Source organism: Bombina bombina, chromosome 1 (assembly GCF_027579735.1).
Source record: "Bombina bombina isolate aBomBom1 chromosome 1, aBomBom1.pri, whole genome shotgun sequence".
Classification (NCBI taxonomy): Eukaryota; Metazoa; Chordata; class Amphibia; order Anura; family Bombinatoridae; genus Bombina; species Bombina bombina.
In genome coordinates this window covers 641,540,025-641,560,796 of record NC_069499.1, presented here as the reverse complement: position 1 = coordinate 641,560,796, position 20,772 = coordinate 641,540,025, and the positions used below count along the sequence as shown (strand labels likewise).

Sequence of the window (20,772 nt, the reverse complement as noted above, 5' to 3'; positions counted from 1 at the left end):
CTATTTATATAGCCCATAAAGTTTTAAAAAAAAATAAATGTATGGTTTTGCTTATTTTTAAATAACATTGCTCTGATTTTCAGACTCCTAACCAAGCCCCAAAGTTTTATGTGAATACCGTCAGCTACCTTCTCCAGCTTGCGCCTGTTTGTGTAAAGGGTCTTTTCATATGCAAAAGAAGGGGGAGGGGGAGTGTCTTATTTGCCACTTGCAGTGGGTTTTCCAGCTATCTTTCAACAGAGACAAACTGACAGCTTCTAAGTAAGTTTTTAAACAGTTTTATACTGGATTTTTATATCAGTATCTGTGCATCTTATTCTTTATAGTAGTGTCTATTACATGCAGTTATATGAAAATGAGTGTATACTGTCCCTTTAACGACAGACATACCATGTACGTTACTTGTCCAAAGGGGTTTTCAGCCCTGTAATTGCAGGGGTCTCGCAGACAGTGCAAGACTGCGCTATTTCTGTAAGTCTCACTGCCTGACACATGCAGAAATAATGCAGTCTCGCAGCTGTCAGCGATACCCTTGCTATTTAACCCATAAATGTAAAAATGGAAGTGACCGTAGATGGTACATAAGCTGTCATTAAGGGGTTAATAGATACTCTTTGATACCACTGGGCCTTTGAATTAATCTAATAAGGCATCCTTTGGTATAATTCAGAAGAAAGACCTGAGTGAAATAAAGTAACAAACTGCATATTTCAGTTTTATTGGCTGGTAAATACACCATTCACAGGATTAGGGAGGAGCTAAGCAATTACACGGGTGGTACAGCCGGATTCACATGATCCCAGGAGACGTACTGCATTTATTTCCACAGCAGAACAACTAAACCCTAAGAAAGAGAAAACAGACAAAAGAAGTTTAAATAAACTGGCAAAAAAAAAAGAGATAAAAACAATTCCTTCCTCCTCCTGCCTCGCCTGAAATTCTCATATGTGCACCATTTCTTACCAATAGAGTTCCACGAATCCATCACCTGCAGTATGTTTGGTGAAGACAGCTTTCCAGTGACCTGTGGTTGCTCCATCCCCAGCAACTGATGTTCTTCTTCTAATAATCCCTGCTGGCTACTTTCTGGAGTAATCTCAGAAGGGGCATTTGACCGTATGCTGCTCTGATTTAAAAAGCGTCCAGCATTACACCAGCCACCATAAAATGCCAGTGAGTGTAGACAGCAGTATATGGGGTTTAGGATTCCCTGAAATACAGCTCAGCATTATGTTCACATTTACATTATTCGCAGCTTATTAATATAGTAAAAAAACATAATTTATGTAAGAACTTTTCTGATAAATTAATTTCTTTTATGGTGGCGAGAGTCCACGAGCTAGTTACTGATGGGATATACATTTCTACCAGGAGGGGGCAAAGTTTCCCAAACCTTAAATGCCTATAAATACACCTCACTCATACCTCAGTTTAACGTATAGCCAAGTTAGTGATGTGTATAAGGAGTAAAAGCATAAAAAAGTGGAATAGAATAAATAATGTGGTTTATACAAAAAAATCATAACCCCCAAAAAATGGGTGGATCACGTGGACTCTCACCACCATGAAAGAAATTAATTTATCAGGTAAGTTCTTAAAAAAAACATAATTTATGCTTACCTGATAAATTCCTTTCTTCTGTAGTGTGATCAGTCCACGGGTCATCATTACTTCTGGGATATTACTCCTCCCCAACAGGAAGTGCAAGAGGATTCACCCAGCAGAGCTGCATATAGCTCCTCCCCTCTACGTCACTCCCAGTCATTCGACCAAGGACCAACGAGAAAGGAAAAGCCAAGGGTGAAGTGGTGACTGGAGTATAAATTAAAAAATATTTACCTGCCTTAAAAACAGGGCGGGCCGTGGACTGATCACACTACAGAAGAAAGGAATTTATCAGGTAAGCATAAATTATGTTTTCTTCTGTTAAGTGTGATCAGTCCACGGGTCATCATTACTTCTGGGATACTAATACCAAAGCAAAAGTACACGGATGACGGGAGGGATAGGCAGGCTCTTTATACAGAAGGAACCACTGCCTGAAGAACCTTTCTCCCAAAAATAGCCTCCGATGAAGCAAAAGTGTCAAATTTGTAAAATTTGGAAAAAGTATGAAGCGAAGACCAAGTTGCAGCCTTGCAAATCTGCTCAACAGAGGCCTCATTCTTGAAGGCCCAAGTGGAAGCCACAGCTCTAGTAGAATGAGCTGTAATTCTTTCAGGAGGCTGCTGTCCAGCAGTCTCATAAGCTAAACGAATTATGCTACGAAGCCAAAAAGAAAGAGAGGTAGCAGAAGCTTTTTGACCTCTCCTCTGCCCAGAGTAAACGACAAACAGAGAAGATGTTTGTCGAAATTCCTTAGTTGCCTGTAAGTAAAATTTCAGAGCACGGACTACATCCAGGTTGTGCAGTAGACGTTCCTTCTTTGAAGAAGGATTTGGGCACAAGGAAGGAACAACAATCTCTTGATTGATATTCCTGTTAGTAACTACCTTAGGTAAGAACCCAGGTTTAGTACGCAGAACTACCTTATCCGAATGAAAAATCAAATAAGGAGAATCACAATGTAAGGCTGATAATTCAGAGACTCTTCGAGCCGAGGAAATAGCCATTAAAAATAGAACTTTCCAAGATAACAACTTTATATCAATGGAATGAAGGGGTTCAAACGGAACGCCCTGTAAAACATTAAGAACAAGGTTTAAACTCCATGGTGGAGCAACAGTTTTAAACACAGGCTTAATCCTGACCAAAGCCTGACAAAAAGCCTGGACGTCAGGAACTTCTGACAGACGTTTGTGTAACAGAATGGACAGAGCTGAGATCTGTCCCTTTAATGAACTAGCAGATAAACCCTTTTCTAAACCTTCTTGTAGAAAAGACAATATCCTAGGAATCCTAACCTTACTCCAAGAGTAACCTTTGGATTCACACCAATATAGGTATTTACGCCATATCTTATGGTAAATCTTTCTGGTAACAGGCTTCCTAGCCTGTATTAAGGTATCAATAACTGACTCGGAAAACCCACGTCTTGATAAAATCAAGCGTTCAATTTCCAAGCAGTCAGCTTCAGAGAAGTTAGATTTTGATGTTTGAAGGGACCCTGTATCAGAAGGTCCTGTTTCAGAGGTAGAGACCAAGGTGGACAGGATGACATGTCCACCAGGTCTGCATACCAAGTCCTGCGTGGCCACGCAGGAGCTATTAGAATCACTGATGCTCTCTCTTGTTTGATTCTGGCAATCAATCGAGGAAGCATCGGGAAGGGTGGAAACACGTAAGCCATCCTGAAGTCCCAAGGTGCTGTCAGGGCATCTATCAGGACTGCTCCTGGATCCCTGGATCTGGACCCGTAACGAGGAAGCTTGGCGTTCTGTCGAGACGCCATGAGATCTATCTCTGGTTTGCCCCAACGTCCAAGTATTTGGGCAAAGACCTCCGGATGGAGTTCCCACTCCCCCGGATGAAAAGTCTGACGACTTAAGAAATCCACCTCCCAGTTCTCCACTCCCGGGATGTGGATTGCTGACAGGTGGCAAGAGTGAGACTCTGCCCAGCGAATTATCTTTGATACTTCCATCATAGCTAGGGAGCTTCTTGTCCCTCCCTGATGGTTGATGTAAGCTACAGTCGTGATGTTGTCCGACTGAAACCTGATGAACCCCCGAGTTGTCAACTGGGGCCAAGTCAGGAGGGCATTGAGAACTGCTCTCAATTCCAGAATGTTTATTGGCAGGAGACTCTCCTCCTGACTCCATTGTCCCTGAGCCTTTAGAGAATTCCAGACGGCACCCCAACCTAGAAGGCTGGCGTCTGTTGTTACAATTGTCCAGTCTGGTCTGCTGAATGGCATCCCCCTGGACAGATGTGGCCGAGAAAGCCACCATAGAAGAGAATTTCTGGTCTCTTGATCCAGATTCAGAGAAGGGGATAAGTCTGAGTAATCCCCATTCCACTGACTTAGCATGCACAGTTGCAGTGGTCTGAGGTGTAAGCGTGCAAAGGGTACTATGTCCATTGCCGCTACCATTAAGCCGATTACCTCCATGCATTGAGCCACTGACGGGTGTTGAATGGAATGAAGGGTGCGGCAAGCACTTTGAAGTCTTGTTAGCCTGTCCTCTGTCAGGTAAATCTTCATTTCTACAGAATCTATAAGAGTCCCCAGGAAGGGAACTCTTGTGAGTGGAACGAGTGAACTTTTCTTTTCGTTCACCTTCCATCCATGTGACCTTAGAAATGCCAGTACTAACTCTGTATGAGACTTGGCAGTTTGAAAGCTTGAAGCTTGAATCAGAATGTCGTCTAGGTATGGAGCTACCGAGATTCCCCGCGGTCTTAGTACCGCCAGAAGAGCACCCAGAACCTTTGTGAAGATTCTTGGAGCTGTAGCCAATCCGAATGGAAGAGCCACAAACTGGTAATGCCTGTCTAGGAAGGCAAACCTTAGGTACCGGTAATGATCTTTGTGAATCGGTATGTGAAGGTAGGCATCTTTTAAATCTACAGTGGTCATGTACTGACCCTCTTGGATCATGGGTAAAATTGTCCGAATAGTCTCCATCTTGAACGATGGAACTCTTAGGAATTTGTTTAGGATCTTTAAGTCCAGGATTGGTCTGAAAGTTCCCTCTTTTTTGGGAACCACAAACAGATTTGAGTAAAACCCCTGTCCCTGTTCCGATCATGGAACAGGATGGATTACTCCCATTAACAAGAGCTCTTGTACGCAGCGTAGAAACGCCTCTTTCTTTGTCTGGATTGTTGACAACCTTGACAGATGAAATCTCTCTCTTGGAGGAGAGTATTTGAAGTCCAGAAGGTATCCCTGAGATATTATCTCTAGCGCCCAGGGATCCTGGACATCTCTTGCCCAAGCCTGGGCGAAGAGAGAAAGTCTGCCCCCCACTAGATCCGATCCCGGATCGGGGGCCCTCAATTCATGCTGTTTTAGGGGCAGCAGCAGGTTTCCTGGTCTGCTTGCCCTTGTTCCAGGACTGGTTAGGTTTCCAGCCTTGTCTGTAGCGAGCAACAGCTCCTTCCTGTCTTGGTGCAGAGGAAGTTGATGCTGCTCCAGCTTTGAAATTACGAAAGGAACGAAAATTAGACTGTCTAGCCTTAGCTTTGGCTTTGTCCTGAGGCAGGGCATGGCCTTTACCTCCTGTAATGTCAGCGATAATCTCTTTCAACCCGGGCCCGAATAAGGTCTGCTCTTTGAAAGGTATATTAAGCAATTTAGACTTAGAAGTAACATCAGCTGACCAGGATTTTAGCCACAGCGCCCTGCGTGCCTGAATGGCGAATCCTGAATTCTTCGCCGTAAGTTTAGTAAGATGTACTACGGCCTCCGAAATGAATGAATTAGCTAGTTTAAGGACTCTAAGCCTGTCCGTAATGTCGTCCAGAGTAGCTGAACTAATGTTCTCTTCCAGAGACTCAATCCAGAATGCCGCTGCAGCCGTGATCGGCGCAATGCATGCAAGGGGTTGCAATATAAAACCTTGTTGAACAAACATTTTCTTAAGGTAACCCTCTAATTTTTTATCCATTGGATCTGAAAAAGCACAGCTATCCTCCACCGGGATAGTGGTACGCTTAGCTAAAGTAGAAACTGCTCCCTCCACCTTAGGGACCGTTTGCCATAAGTCCCGTGTGGTGGCGTCTATTGGAAACATCTTTCTAAATATCGGAGGGGGTGAGAACGGCACACCGGGTCTATCCCACTCCTTAGTAACAATTTCAGTAAGTCTCTTAGGTATAGGAAAAACCTCAGTACTCGCCGGTACCGCAAAATATTTATCCAACCTACACAGTTTCTCTGGTATTGCAACTGTGTTACAATCATTCAGAGCCGCTAACACCTCCCCTAGTAATACACGGAGGTTTTCCAGTTTAAATTTAAAATTTGAAATATCTGAATCCAGTCTGTTTGGATCAGAACCGTCACCCACAGAATGAAGTTCTCCGTCCTCATGTTCTGCCACCTGTGACGCAGTGTCTGACATGGCCCTAATATTATCAGCGCACTCTGTTCTCACCCCAGAGTGATCACGCTTACCTCTTAGTTCTGGTAATTTAGCCAAAACTTCAGTCATAACAGTAGCCATATCCTGTAATGTGATTTGTAATGGCCGCCCAGATGTACTCGGCGCTACAATATCACGCACCTCCCGATCGGGAGATGCAGGTACTGACACGTGAGGCGAGTTAGTCGGCATAACTCTCCCCTCGTTGTTTGGTGAAATTTGTTCAATTTGTACAGATTGACTCTTATTTAAAGTAGCATCAATACAGTTAGTACATAAATTTCTATTGGGCTCCACTTTGGCATTGCAACAAATGACACAGGTATCATCCTCTGAATCAGACATGTTTAACACACTAGCAAATAAACTTGCAACTTGGAATACAATTCAATTAGAATAATATTAAAAACGTACTGTGCCTTTAAGAAGCACAGAAGATCTATGACAGTTGAAAATTAATAAATTGAAAACAGTTATAGTGTAAACAACACAACTTTAGCAAAGGTTTAATCCCATTAGCAAAGATAACAAATTCTGAAAGCAGGAAACCAATTACAGAATAAACGTCTTTTATTTCAGTCAACTATAATTCTCACAGCTCTGCTGAGAGAAATTACCTCCCTCAAAATAAGTTTTGAAGACCCCTGAGCTCTGTAGAGATGAACCGGATCATGCAGGAAATACAATGAGCTACTGACTGAAATATTTGATGCGTAGCAAAAGCGCCAAAAAACGGCCCCTCCCCCTCACACACAGCAGTGAGAGAGAACAGAAACTGTCAGAAAAAAGATTAAGCAACTGCCAAGTGGAAAAATAGTGCCCAAACATTTATTCACTCAGTACCTCAGCAAATGAAAACGATTTTACATTCCAGCAAAAACGTTAAACATAATTTCTAGTTAGTAAACAGCTTTATGTAATTCTTACAGTATAATTCTAGTGAAGTACCATTCCCCAGAATACTGAAGTAAAAGTATACATACATGACATTATATCGGTATGGCAGGATTTTCTCATCAATTCCATTGTCAGAAAATAAAAGCTGCTACATACCTCTATGCAGATTCATCTGCCCGCTGTCCCCTGATCTGAAGTTTACCTCTCCTCAGATGGCCGAGAAACAGCAATATGATCTTAACTACTCCGGCTAAAATCATAGCAAAAACTCTGGTAGATTCTTCTTCAAACTCTGCCAGAGAGGTAATAACACACTCCGGTGCTATTTTAAAAATAACAAACTTTTGATTGAAGATATAAAACTAAGTATAATCACCATAGTCCTCTCACACATCCTATCTAGTCGTTGGGTGCAAGAGAATGACTGGGAGTGACGTAGAGGGGAGGAGCTATATGCAGCTCTGCTGGGTGAATCCTCTTGCACTTCCTGTTGGGGAGGAGTAATATCCCAGAAGTAATGATGACCCGTGGACTGATCACACTTAACAGAAGAAATTATGTTTTCTTTCATATAGGTGGCGAGAGTCTACAAGCTAGTTACTGATCGGATAAAATACCCAAGATGTGGAAGTCCACGAGTAACTATAGAGGGAGGGATAAAATAAAAACAGCTATTTCCGCTGAAAAATTAAATCCAAAAAAATAATAAAAAGTTTTAAATAAAAATAATATTTTTTTTAAAAAAATAATATTTTAAAAAAACTTAAATCATAGGCATTAGAATCAAACAGACAGCTGCCTGAAGAACCTTTCTACCAAAAGCTGCTTTCAAAGAAGCAAAAACATCAAAATGGTAAAATTTTGTAAATGTATGCAAAGAAGACCAAGTGGGTACTTTGCAGATTTGATCAACTGAAGCTTCATTCTTAAAAGCCCAAGAAGTGGCAACTGATCTGGTAGAATGAGCTGTTATTCTCTGAGGTGGAGACTGCCCCGCCTCCAAATAAGCTTTGTGAATCAGAAGTTTCAACCAAGATGCCAACGAAATGGCAGAGGCTTTCTGACCTTTTCTGGAACCAGAAAAAATAACAAATAGACTAGAAGTCTTTCTGAAAACTTTAGTAACCTCAATATAATATTTCAAAGCTCTTACACATCCAAAGAATGTAAAGACCTTCAAGAGTATTCTTAGGATTAGGACACAAGGAAGGAACAATAATTTTCCTATTGATGATGTTAGAATTCACAACTTTAGGCAAAAATTAAAACAAAGTCCACAAAACAGCTTTATTTTGATGGAAAATCAGATAAGGAGACTCACAAGAGAGCAAACAATTCAGAAACTCTTTTAGCAGAAGAGATAGCCAAGAGAAATAACACTTTCCAAGAAAGTAGTTTAATGTCAAATAATTCATAGGCTCAAAATTATTCATAGGCTTTATTACCAAATTTAGACTCCAAGGTGGAGAGATAGATTTAACAACAAGTTTGATACGAGTCAAAGCCTGTATGAAACAGTGAACTTCAGGAAGATTAGCAATCTTTCTGTGAAATAAAACAGAAAGAGCAGATATTTGTCCTTTCAAAGTATTGGCCGACAAACCTTTATCCAAACCATCCTGAAGAAACTGTAGAATCCTAGGAATTCTAAAAGTAAGCCAAGAATAATCATAAATGGAACACCATAAAATAAAGGTTTTCCAAACCTTGTGATATATATCCGCTTCCCAATTGTCTACACCTGGTATATGATCGCAGTGATTAGAAAAGAGTTGGATTCTGCCCAAGAAAGTATTAGAGGTACTTCTTTCATTGCTAGGGGACTGCAAGTCCCCCCTTGATGATTTAAGTATATCAGTTGTGATATCGGAGTATAATCCATGCACCATTAGTGCAACATGCAAAGCTGTAGAGGTCTCATATGAAAACGAGCAAAAGGGATCTCGTCCGATGCTGCAATCATGAAACCTAAAACTTTCATGTACATAGCCACTGAAGGGAATGATAGAGACTGAAGGTTTAGACAAGCTAAAACTAATCTCAAAAGTCATGTACACTGAATCTATCTGGAAACCTAAAAAGTTGACCTTTGCCTGAGGAATCAAGAAACTCTTTAGTAAATTGATCTTCCAACCATGTCTTTGAAGAAACAACAGAAGTTGTTTTGTGTGGAAGTCTGCTAAATGAAAAGATTGAGCTAGTACCAAGATATAGTCCAAATAAGGAAACACCACAATACCCTGCTCTCTGATTACAGATAGAAGGGCACCTAGAGCTTTTGAGAATATTCTTGGTGCTGTTGCAAGGCCAAAACATAAGAGTGACAAATTGTTAATGCTCGTTTAGAAAAGAGAATCTCAGAAATCGATAGTGATCTGAATGAATCGGAATGTGAAGGTAAGCGTCCTGTAAGTCTATTGAGGACATGAAGTGACCTTGCTGAACAAAAGGCAGAATAGTCCTTATAGTCACCATCTTTAAAGTTGGGACTCTTACAAAACGATTTAAAGTTTTCAGATCCAAAATTGGTCTGAAAGAATGTTTCCTTCTTTGGCACAATATATTTGAAAAAAACCCCCAATCTTTGTTCCTGCTGTGGAACTGGGACAATTGCCCCTAAAAGTTCTAGATCTGAAACATTTCAGAAAGGCTTGAGCTTTTACTGGATTTTTTGGTACATGGGTAAGAAAGAATCTTCCCAAGGGAGGTCTTATTCTGAATCCTATTCGATACCCCCGAAAAATTATATGCTGAATCCACTGTTTTTGGACAGAGTCTGTCCAAACTCTTTGAAATAGCTTTAGTCTGCCCCCTACCAGAAAAACTAGCTTGAGGGCTGCACCTTCATGTAGGTTTAGGGGCAGGATTTGGTTTCTTATAAGGCTTGGATTTATTCCAATTCGGAGATGGTCTCCAATTAGAGACAGAAGCCTAAGGGGGAAGGAGTGGTTTTCTGTTCTCTATTCTGACATAAGGAACGAAAACGATTGGGAGCTTCAAATTTACCCTTAGATTTCTTCTCTTGGGGAAGAAAAACTCCCTTATCCCCGGTAACAGTGGAGATAATAGAATCCAATTGTGAAACAAAACGATTTTTACCTTGAAAATAGAGATAATAATCTAGTTTTAGACACAATGTCAGCATTCCAAGATTTTATGGGTCGCACTGTCTCCTTTTTGTTCCATATCTTTTAGAATTCCAAGATTTAAGCCATAAATCTCTTCTAGTTAGAATGGCTAAAGACATTGATCTGACATTGATCTTCATAACATCAAATATAGCATCACAAATTAAATGATTTGCATGTTGAAGTAAAACTATAATGTTAGATAATTCAGAATCTGAAGACAACTGCTGTGCTAAACTATACATCCAAAATGTAGAAGCAGCAGCTGCAACATCAACCATAGATATAACAGGTCTAAGAATATAGCCACTATGTAAATATGCCCTTCTTTGATAAGATTCAAGCTTCCTATCTAAAGGATCCTTAAAAGAAGTACTGTCTTCCATAGGAATAGTAGTACGTTTGGTAAGAGTGGAAATTGGCCCATCAACTTTAGGAACGGTTTCCCAAAGTTCTAAATTGGCTACAGGTAAAGGATACCATTTCTTAAACCTAGAAGAAGGGTTAAAAGAGGTACCAGGCTTAGACCATTCTTTAGCAATCACATTAGAGATAGCATCAGGAATAGGAGATATTTCAGGAGTAATAACAGTAGTCTTAAATACAGAATTTAGACGATTACTAGCTTTATCATCAGGTTTAGACTCCTCAATACCCAAAGAAAACAAAACTTCCTTTAAGAGAGAACGAATATATTCTATCTTAAATAAAAAAGATCTGTCTACATCTGTCACTGACGTGGCATCCTCTGAATCAGAGGAAACCCCATCAGTAGAGGATACATCATCCTGCTGAAAGTCAGAACTTAATTCACTAGGTTTAGGAAAACTTTGCAAAATCCTTTTATGTTTATTTGAAGGCGAAATAGCAGTCATTGCCTTCTCTATAGCTGCAGCAATAAAATCTTTTAATTTCTGAAGTAATGCTATGTACATTAGACTGATATGGAATAACAGTGGGTGCAGTTGTACTCATAGATATATTATCAGCATTTAACAAATTGTCAAAACAAAAGCCACATAATTGAGCTGAAGAATTTAGATCAGCTTTATTACAACAAACACACTTAGCTTTGGCAGATACGTGTTCAGGCAGCCCAAATCCTATGGTAACATAAGAGGCAGGTTCAGTTTGAGACATAAAAAATAAATGAATTCTGCAAATTTATATCCATGCTCCTATATATAATATATATATATATATAACAGGCTTGAGAGAATAGGAAACAAAGCGAAAATTTATTTAATTAATAAAATAATGCTGCATGAAAGCTCTCTAAGTGTTTTCTGAGAGCACTGAATGAGCTGGGGGTGGAGCTTATAATGGCAATTTTGGCGTGAAAATTTAACATTTTAGGTGAAAATTATGACACGTCATGCTATGACATAAATAGCATCATCACATGCGTGACATGCAAAGCTGTAGTGGAATTCTAATATACCCATCACTCTAAAAAGCAGGTAAGAATTTTGATTGTATAAACAACATTTTTTTACCTAAATAAAGCCTAATGGATACTTCTATTTTAGCTGCATAAAATGTGATTATCAACATTCCATGAGACTAACATAATACTTGCCAAACCAGTACTGAAACATATCAGCAGAGGTAGTGGTACAAGAATATAATATCGATCTATAAAGGGAGGCAGCAGATAAATCCCTATGACCGATTTACAGAGAGCCTTATGAAATGCTTTACCAAAAGCGAAAACATAGTATCATCAGGCAATACTCCCTTCACAACCCTCAAGACAAACACTGCACTTAGAGAGGAACTGGGCTTTAATATGCTTAGAAGCGCCTTTCACTGAAGAAACCAAGCACATCATGCTTCACCACCTCCTAAGGAGGCAAAGTTTTTAAAACTGAGGTATGAGTGAGGTGGGAGGTGTATTTATAGGCATTTGAGGATTGGTAAACTTTGCCCCCTCCTGGTAGGAATGTATATCCCATCAGTAACTAGCTTGTGGACTCTTGCCACCTATATGAAAGAAAACAAATACATGCTCTAATTCATTATACACTAGCAATGCTGCAAGTCTGTGTGTTAAAGCACAGCAAAGATGTTAAAGGTATAGTTGAAGTTTTACTTGGGAGCCGCAAAACAACTAGTTCAGAGCAGAAACTGATTCAATTAGCTGAATTTTAACTATGTGTTTAACCATTTGCTGGAGTTAAACAAATAGCACTGGGTGGTAACTAGCTTTAAAATAACATGCATCTAATTTTTTTCACTATAATAGCCCTTTAACAAAACAGGTCCTAATAGTTGCAGTATTCTCACCGTAATAATCCATGCTGTTAGAACGGCAAACTGCAACTGCCGAGGGGGAGCTGAGTCGCCCCACAATTCAAAAATAATGAGCAAGGAATCACAAACCACATTGCCCAGCCAGCTGAGGAAAGTGAGAAAGAGAATGATAAATACAGAAAAATCTAAATATTTCAAATTAATTGAATTTACTTAAAGGACATTAAACGCTAAACACATTCTATAACATATTTAGTTATGTATAGTAAAAATTATTTGTAACATACTTTATTTTGCACATCTTTCCAGTAAGTTAACTTCAGCCCCTATTTAGTGTTGCCAGGTGTACATTATTTAATAGGCTCTCCAGTAAAAATACTGGAGTGTTAGCTAAAAGGCCTCCTATGCCTCATTGCAATATAAATTTGGAACAGAAAGTAGTGAGGGGCAGTCAAGAGGGCCAAACCACTACTATTTACTAGCAACCAAAGAGGTAAAATGACTGATTTGAATGTTACTGGCGGCCAAGGGGTATAATGACGCTTGTGAAAATATACACAGTGGAATGCAGGGGCAATGTTACCAGTCACTAATAGACTTGTCCAGTATTTTTGCAGAAGATAGCTGGCAACCCTACTCCTATTAGAAGTATAAATGCAGACTCCAAACACTGCTACATTATATGCAGTCATTGGTTCCACACTCTAGTCACCCATTTATAACTGTCCCTAATTGGCCTCCGCAAACCTAGGTTACAACATGGTGGCCCCCATTGCTTTATAGATACTAAAAATGGTACACTTGTTTTATTAATATTTAAACTAATATAATCTTAAAAAATACATCTGTATATTATGCTCAGGCATATCTCTGCTTTGAATACATCATTCTATCTAGCATTTATTTAGTGTTTAGTGGCCTTTAAAAAAAAAACACAACAAAATTTATGCTTACCTGATAAATTAATTTCTTTAAATTATGGTGAGAGTCTATGATCCATTACTCATGGGAATTACTCTTCTCTACAACTAGGAGGCAAAGATTCCCAAACCCCAAGAGCTCTAAACAAAACAACTCCCAACTCACACATATAACGTACACAAGTGAGGTAAGAAAAACATAATTTATGCTTACCTGATAAATTTATTTCTCTTGTGGTATATCCAGTCCACGGATCATCCATTACTTGTGGGATATTCTCCTTCCCAACAGGAAGCTGCAAGAGGACCACCCACAGCAGAGCTGTCTATATAGCTCCTCCTCTCCCTGCCACCTCCAGTCATTCGACCGAAGACAAGCAAGAGAAAGGGGAAACCATACGGTGCAGTGGTGACTGAAGTTTAAAAATAAAATATACCTGCCTTAAAATGACAGGGCGGGCCGTGGACTGGATACACCACAAGAGAAATAAATTTATCAGGTAAGCATAAATTATGTTTTCTCTTGTAAGGTGTATCCAGTCCACGGATCATCCATTACTTGTGGGATACCAATAGCAAAGTTATAGGACACGGATGAAGGGAGGGACAAGGCAGGTACTTAAATGGAAGGTACCACTGCCTGCAAAACCTCTCTCCCAAAAATAGCCTCCGAAGAAGCAAAAGTATCAAATTTATAGAACTTTGAAAAAGTATGAAGCGAAGACCAAGTCGCCGCCTTACAAATCTGTTCAACAGAAGCCTCATTTTTAAAAGCCCATGTGGAAGCTACCGCTCTAGTAGAATGAGCTGTAATCCTTTCAGGAGGCTGCTGGCCAGCAGTCTCATAAGCTAAGCGTATTATACTCCTTAGCCAAAACGAAAGAGAAGTTGCCGAAGCCTTTTGGCCTCTCCTCTGTCCAGAGTAGACAACAAACAATGCAGATGTTTGACGAAAATCTTTAGTAGCTTGTAAATAAAACTTTAAAGCACGAACCACGTCAAGATTGTGTAATAGACGTTCCTTCTTTGAAGAAGGATTAGGACACAGTGACGGAACAACAATCTCCTGATTGATATCAGGTTTGGTACGCAAAACTACCTTATCTGCATGGAAGATCAGATAAGGGGAATCACACTGTAAGCAGATAACTCAGAAACTCTACGAGCCGAGGAGATAGCTACCAAAAACAGAACTTTCCAAGATAAAAGCTTGATATCTATGGAATGCAAGGGTTCAAACGGAACCCCTTGAAGAACTTTAAGAACTAAATTTAAACTCCATGGTGGAGCAACAGGTTTAAACACAGGCTTGATTCTAACTAAAGCCTGACAAAATGCCTGAATGTCTGGAACATCCACCAGATGCTTGTGCAAAAGAATAGACAAAGCAGAAATCTGTCCCTTTAAGGAACTCGCTGACAAACCCTTCTCCAATCCATCTTGGAGAAAAGACAATATCCTAGGAATCCTGACCTTACTCCATGAGTAACCCTTGGATTCACACCAATGAAGATATTTACACCATATCTTATGATAGATTTTCCTGGTGACAGGCTTTCGTGCCTGAATTAAGGTATCAATGACTGACTCGGAGAAGCCACGCTTTGATAAAATCAAGCGTTCAATCTCCAGGCAGTCAGTCGCAGAGAAATTAGATTTGGATGGTTGAAAGGACCCTGAAGTAGAAGGTCCTGTCTTAGAGGCAGAGTCCATGGTGGAAAGGATGACATGTCCACCAGATCTGAATACCAAGTCCTGCGTGGCCACGCAGGTGCTATCAAAATCACTGATGCTCTCTCCTGCTTGATTTTGGCAATCAGACGAGGGAGCAGAGGAAACGGTGGAAACACATAAGCCAGGTTGAAGGACCAAGGCGCTGCTAGAGCATCTATCAGCGCTGCCTTGGGATCCCTGGACCTGGACCCGTAACAAGGAAGCTTGGCGTTCTGGCGAGACGCCATGAGATCCAGTTCTGGTTTGCCCCAACGTTGAATCAACTGTGCAAACACCTCCGGATGGAGCTCCCACTCCCCCGGATGAAAGGTCTGTCGACTTAGAAAATCCGCCTCCCAGTTCTCTACTCCTGGGATATGGATAGCTGATAGGTGGCAAGAGTGAATCTCTGCCCAACGAATTATCTTTGAAACCTCCAACATCGCTAGGGAACTCCTTGTTCCCCCTTGATGGTTGATGTAAGCTACAGTCGTGATGTTGTCCGACTGAAATCTGATGAACCTCATTGTCGCTAGCTGAGGCCAAGCCTGAAGAGCATTGAATATCGCTCTTAGTTCCAGAATGTTTATCGGGAGGAGAACCTCCTCCTGAGTCCACGATCCCTGAGCCTTTAGGGAGTTCCAGACTGCCCCCAGCCCAGAAGGCTGGCGTCTGTAGTTACTATTGTCCAATCTGGCCTGCGAAAGGTCATACCTTTGGACAGATGGACCCGAGATAGCCACCAGAGAAGAGAATCCCTGGTCTCTTGATCCAGATTTAGTAGAGGGGACAAATCTGTGTAATCCCCATTCCACTGACTGAGCATGCAGAGTTGCAGCGGTCTGAGATGTAGGCGGGCAAACGGAACTATGTCCATTGCCGCTACCATTAAGCCGATTACTTCCATACACTGAGCCACCGAAGGGTGAGAAGTAGAATAAAGAACACGGCAAGAATCTAGAAGTTTTGATAACCTGGCCTCTGTCAGGTAAATCCTCATTTCTACAGAATCTATCAGAGTTCCCAGAAAGGAAACTCTTATGAGAGGGGATAGAGAACTCTTCTTTTCGTTCACCTTCCACCCATGCGACCTCAGGAATGCCAGAACGATGTCCGTATGAGACTTGGCAATTTGGAAATTTGACGCCTGTATCAGAATGTTGTCTAAGTAAGGGGCTACTGCTATGCCCCGCGGCCTTAGGACCGCCAGAAGTGACCCCAGAACCTTCGTAAAGATTCTTGGAGCCGTAGCTAACCCAAAGGGAAGAGCCACAAACTGGTAATGCCTGTCTAGGAAGGCAAACCTGAGAAACCGATGATGATCTTTGTGTATCGGAATGTGAAGATAAGCATCCTTTAAGTCCACAGTAGTCATGTATTGACCCTCCTGGATCATAGGTAGGATGGTTCGAATAGTCTCCATCTTGAAGGATGGGACCCTGAGAAATTTGTTTAGGATCTTGAGATCTAATATTGGTCTGAAGGTTCCCTCTTTTTTGGGAACCACAAATAGATTTGAATAGAAACCTTGACCCTGTTCCTCCTTTGGAACTGGGTGTATCACTCCCATAATTTGGAGGTCTTGAACACAATGTAAGAATGCCTCTCTCTTTATCTGGTTTGCAGATAATTGTGAAAGGTGAAACCTCCCTTTTGGAGGGGAAGCTCTGAAGTCCAGAAGATATCCCTGGGACACAATTTCTAACACCCAGGGATCCTGGACATCTCTTGCCCAAACCTGGGTGAAGAGAGAAAGTCTGCCCCCTACTAGATCCGTTACCGGATCGGGGGCCAATCCTTCATGCTGTCTTAGAGGCAGCAGCAGGTTTCTTGGCCTGCTTACCTTTGTTCCATGTCTGGTTAGATCTCCAGACCGGCTCGGACTGGGCAAAATTTCCCTCTTGTTTTGTATTAGAGGAAGTTGATGCCGCACTCGTCTTAAAGTTTCGAAAGGCACGAAAATTAGTTTGTTTGGTCCTTAACTTGTTAGACCTATCCTGAGGAAGGGCATGACCTTTTCCTCCAGTAATATCAGAAATGAGCTCCTTCAATCCAGTCCCGAATAGGGTCTGCCCCTTGAAGGGAATATTAAGAAGCTTAGACTTTGAAGTAACGTCAGCTGACCATGATTTAAGCCATAGCACCCTACGCGCCTGAATAGCAAAACCAGAATTCTTAGCCGTTAGTTTAGTTAAATGAACAATGGCATCAGAAACAAATGAATTGGCTAGCTTAAGTGCTCTAAGCTTGTCAAGTATATCATCCAATGGGGTCTCCAGAGACTCAAACCAGAAGGCCGCAGCAGCAGTGACCGGGGCAATGCATGCAAGAGGCTGTAGAATAAAACCTTGTTGAATAAACATTTTCTTAAGGTAACCCTCTAACTTTTTATCCATTGGATCTAAGAAAGCACAACTGTCCTCGACAGGGATAGTAGTACGCTTAGCTAGAGTAGAAACTGCTCCCTCCACCTTAGGGACTGTTTGCAATAAGTCCCGTGTTGCAGAATCTATGGGAAACATTTTCTTAAAGACAGGAGGGGGAGAGAACGGAACACCTGGTCTATCCCATTCCTTAGTAATAATCTCTGAAAACCTTTTAGGTATTGGAAAAACATCAGTGTAAACAGGCACTGCATAGTATTTATCCAATCTGCACATTTTCTCTGGCATTAGAATGGTGTCACAGTCATTCAGAGTAGCTAAAACCTCCCTGAGCAACACACGGAGGTGTTCAAGCTTAAAATTTAAATGTTGACATAGCAGAATCAGGTTGAAGCATCTTCCCTGAGTCAGAAAAATCACCCACAGAAAGAAGCTCTCCTTCCTCAGCTTCTGCATATTGTGAGGGGTATCAGACATAGCTACTAAAGCGTCAGAGTGCTCTGTATTCCTTCTAACTCCAGAGCTGTCTCGCTTTCCTCGTAACCCAGGTAGTCTGGATAATACCGCTGAAAGGGTATTATCCATGACTGCTGCCATGTCTTGTAAAGTAAACGCCATGGGCGCGCTAGATGTACTTGGCGCCTCTTGAGCGGGAGTCCCTTGAGCGGGAGTTAAAGGTTCTGACACGTGAGGCGAGTTAGTCAGCATAACTTCCCCCTTGTCAGCTTCCTCTGGTGATAAATCTTTTAAAGACAGAATATGGTCTTTATAACTTAAAGTGAAATCAGTACATTTGGTACACATTCTAAGAGGGGTTCCACCATGGCTTCTAAACATAATGAACAAGGAGTTTCCTCTATGTCAGACATGTTTAAACAGACTAGCAAAAGAGACCAGCAAGCTTGGAAAACGCTAATGAAAGTAAACAAGCAAAAAATAAAAATGGTACTGTGCCTTTAAGAAAAATAAAAAAGGTCAGAATTTGAAAAACAGTGAAAAAAAGCAGTAAATCAAACGAAATTTTTACAGTGTGTATAATAGGCTAACAGAGCATTGCACCCACTTGCAAATGGATGATTAATCCCTTAGTTTCAAAAACGGATCAAAAAAACAAAATAAACGTTTTTTTAACAGTCACAACCAACTCTCTGCTGTGGCCCTACCTTCCCATACAATCGACTTTGGAAAGCACAAAAACCCTTCAGAGAGGTCCTAAGCATTCAGGGGACTCCTTCAGGGAAACTGGATGTCTCAGGCTGCAAAATCTAATGCGCATTTAGGCGCGAAATTAGGCCCCTCCCACTTATGTATTCACAGTGAAAGGCCAAACAAAACTATCCCTAGGCAAAAATTAGCCAGCCATGTGGAAAAAACTAAGCCCCAATAAAGTTTTATCACCAATATGCATATAAAAACTTTTAAGCACTTCCAGCAAACTTTTTATATGTCAGGAATGTGAAAAATAATAAGAGTATTACCTCTAACAGCAAGCATGATACTAGTTGTTGTTAAATCACTGTAATCAGGCTTACCTCAGAAAAATCCGGTATTAACAGCATTTTCTAGCATTTACATTTCTCTAGAAAAATTTAAACTGCACATACCTCATAGTAGGAAACCCTGCACGCCATTCCCCAGCTGAAGTTACCTCTCTCTTCAGTTATGTGTGAGAACGTCAATGGATCTTAGTTACAACCTGCTAAGATCATTAAAGACCACAGGCAGACTCTTCTTCTACTTTCTGCCTGAGACCAAAATAGTACAACTCCGGTACCATTTGAAAATAACAAACTTTTGATTTGAAGAAAAACAACTAAATTACACCACATCTCTCTAACTACTTCCTTTCTTGTTGAGCGCTACAAGAGAATGGCTGGGGGTGGCAGGGAGAGGAGGAGCTATATAGACAGCTCTGCTGTGGGTGGTCCTCTTGCAGCTTCCTGTTGGGAAGGAGAATATCCCACAAGTAATGGATGATCCGTGGACTGGATACACCTTACAAGAGAAAAGGAATAAGATCCAAGAAAAAATGTGCCAAAATAAATAAATAATTAACCGTAGAAAAAAATAGGGTGGGTTTCGTGGACTCTCACCACCATGAAATTAATTTAACATGTGGTGAGAGTCCACAATCCATTACTCATGGGAACTAATACCCAAGCTGTGGAGTCCACGAGTAATAATATAAAGAAAGGGATTTTAAAAAAGGAAATTTATGCTTACCTGATAAATTGATTTCTTCTACGATACGACGAGTCCACGGATTTCATCCTTACTTGTGGGATAGTAACCTCCTGCTAACAGGAAGTGGCAAAGAGCACCACAGCAGAGCTGTATATATAGCTCCTCCCTTCCCTCCACCCCCAGTAATTCGAACGAAAGGTTTAGGAAGAGAAAAGCTAAAGGTGCAGAGGTGACTGAAGTTGTAAAAATAAAATATAATCTGTCTTAAAATGACAGGGAGGGCCCGTGGACTCGTCGTATCGTAGAAGAAATCAATTTATCAGCTAAGCATAAATTTCCTTTTCTTCTACAAAGTACGACGAGTCCACGGATTTCATCCTTACTTGTGGGATACAATACCAAAGCTACAGGACACGGATGAAAGGGAGGGACAAGATAGAGACCTAAATGGAAGGCACCACTGCTTGAAGAACCTTTCTCCCAAAAACAGCCTCAGAAGAAGCAAAAGTATTAAATTTGGAAAATTTGGAAAAAGTATGAAGGGACGACCGAGTCGCAGCCTTACAAATCTGTTCAACAGAAGCATCGTTTTTAAAGGCCCATGTGGAAGCCACAGCTCTAGTAGAATGAGCCGTAATTCTTTCAGGAGGCTGCTGTCCAGCAGTCTCATATGCCAGGTGGATGATACTCCTCAGCCAAAAAGAAAGAGAGGTAGCCGTAGCTTTCTGACCCCTACGCTTTCCAGAATAAACAATGAATAATGAAGATGATTGACGGAAATCCTTGGTTGCCTGTAAGTAAAACTTCAAGGCACTAACCACGTCCAGATTATGTAACAGACGCTCCTTTTTAGAAGAAGGATTAGGACACAAGGAAGGAACAACAATTTCCCGATTAATATTCTTATTTGAAACAACCTTAGGAAGAAATCCAGGTTTGGTACGTAAAACCACCTTATCAGAATGAAATATAAGATAAGGCGAATCACATTGTAACGCTGAAAGCTCAGAAACTCTTCAAGCAGAAGAAATAGCAACTAAAAACAAAACTTTCCAAGATAACAATTTAATAGCTATGGAATGCATGGGTTCAAACAGAACCCCTTGAAGAACTCGAAGAACTAAATTCAAACTCCAGGGAGGAGTAATTGGTCTAAATACAGGCTTAATTCTGGTTAGAGCCTGACAAAAAGACTGAACATCTGGCACATCTGCCAAACGTTTGTGAAGCAAAATCGACAAAGAAGAAATCTGTCCCTTTAAGG

General features: G+C 40.9%; 1 protein-coding gene across 1 annotated transcript in view; it reads right to left on the bottom strand.

Annotated features, from left to right (window-relative positions):
• Positions 1-694: 694 nt before the first annotated feature.
• The window catches only part of LOC128660235 (G-protein coupled receptor 143), a 358,779-nt gene continuing 338,701 nt past the window's right edge, over positions 695-20,772 (bottom strand). The window contains exons 8-10 of the mRNA XM_053713983.1: positions 12,341-12,452; positions 964-1,210; positions 695-844 (exon numbers count right to left, since the gene is read on the bottom strand). Of these exons, the coding sequence (XP_053569958.1) occupies positions 759-844; positions 964-1,210; positions 12,341-12,452 (445 nt within the window). The 3' untranslated portion in view covers positions 695-758. The remainder of the gene's footprint in view (positions 845-963; positions 1,211-12,340; positions 12,453-20,772) is intronic.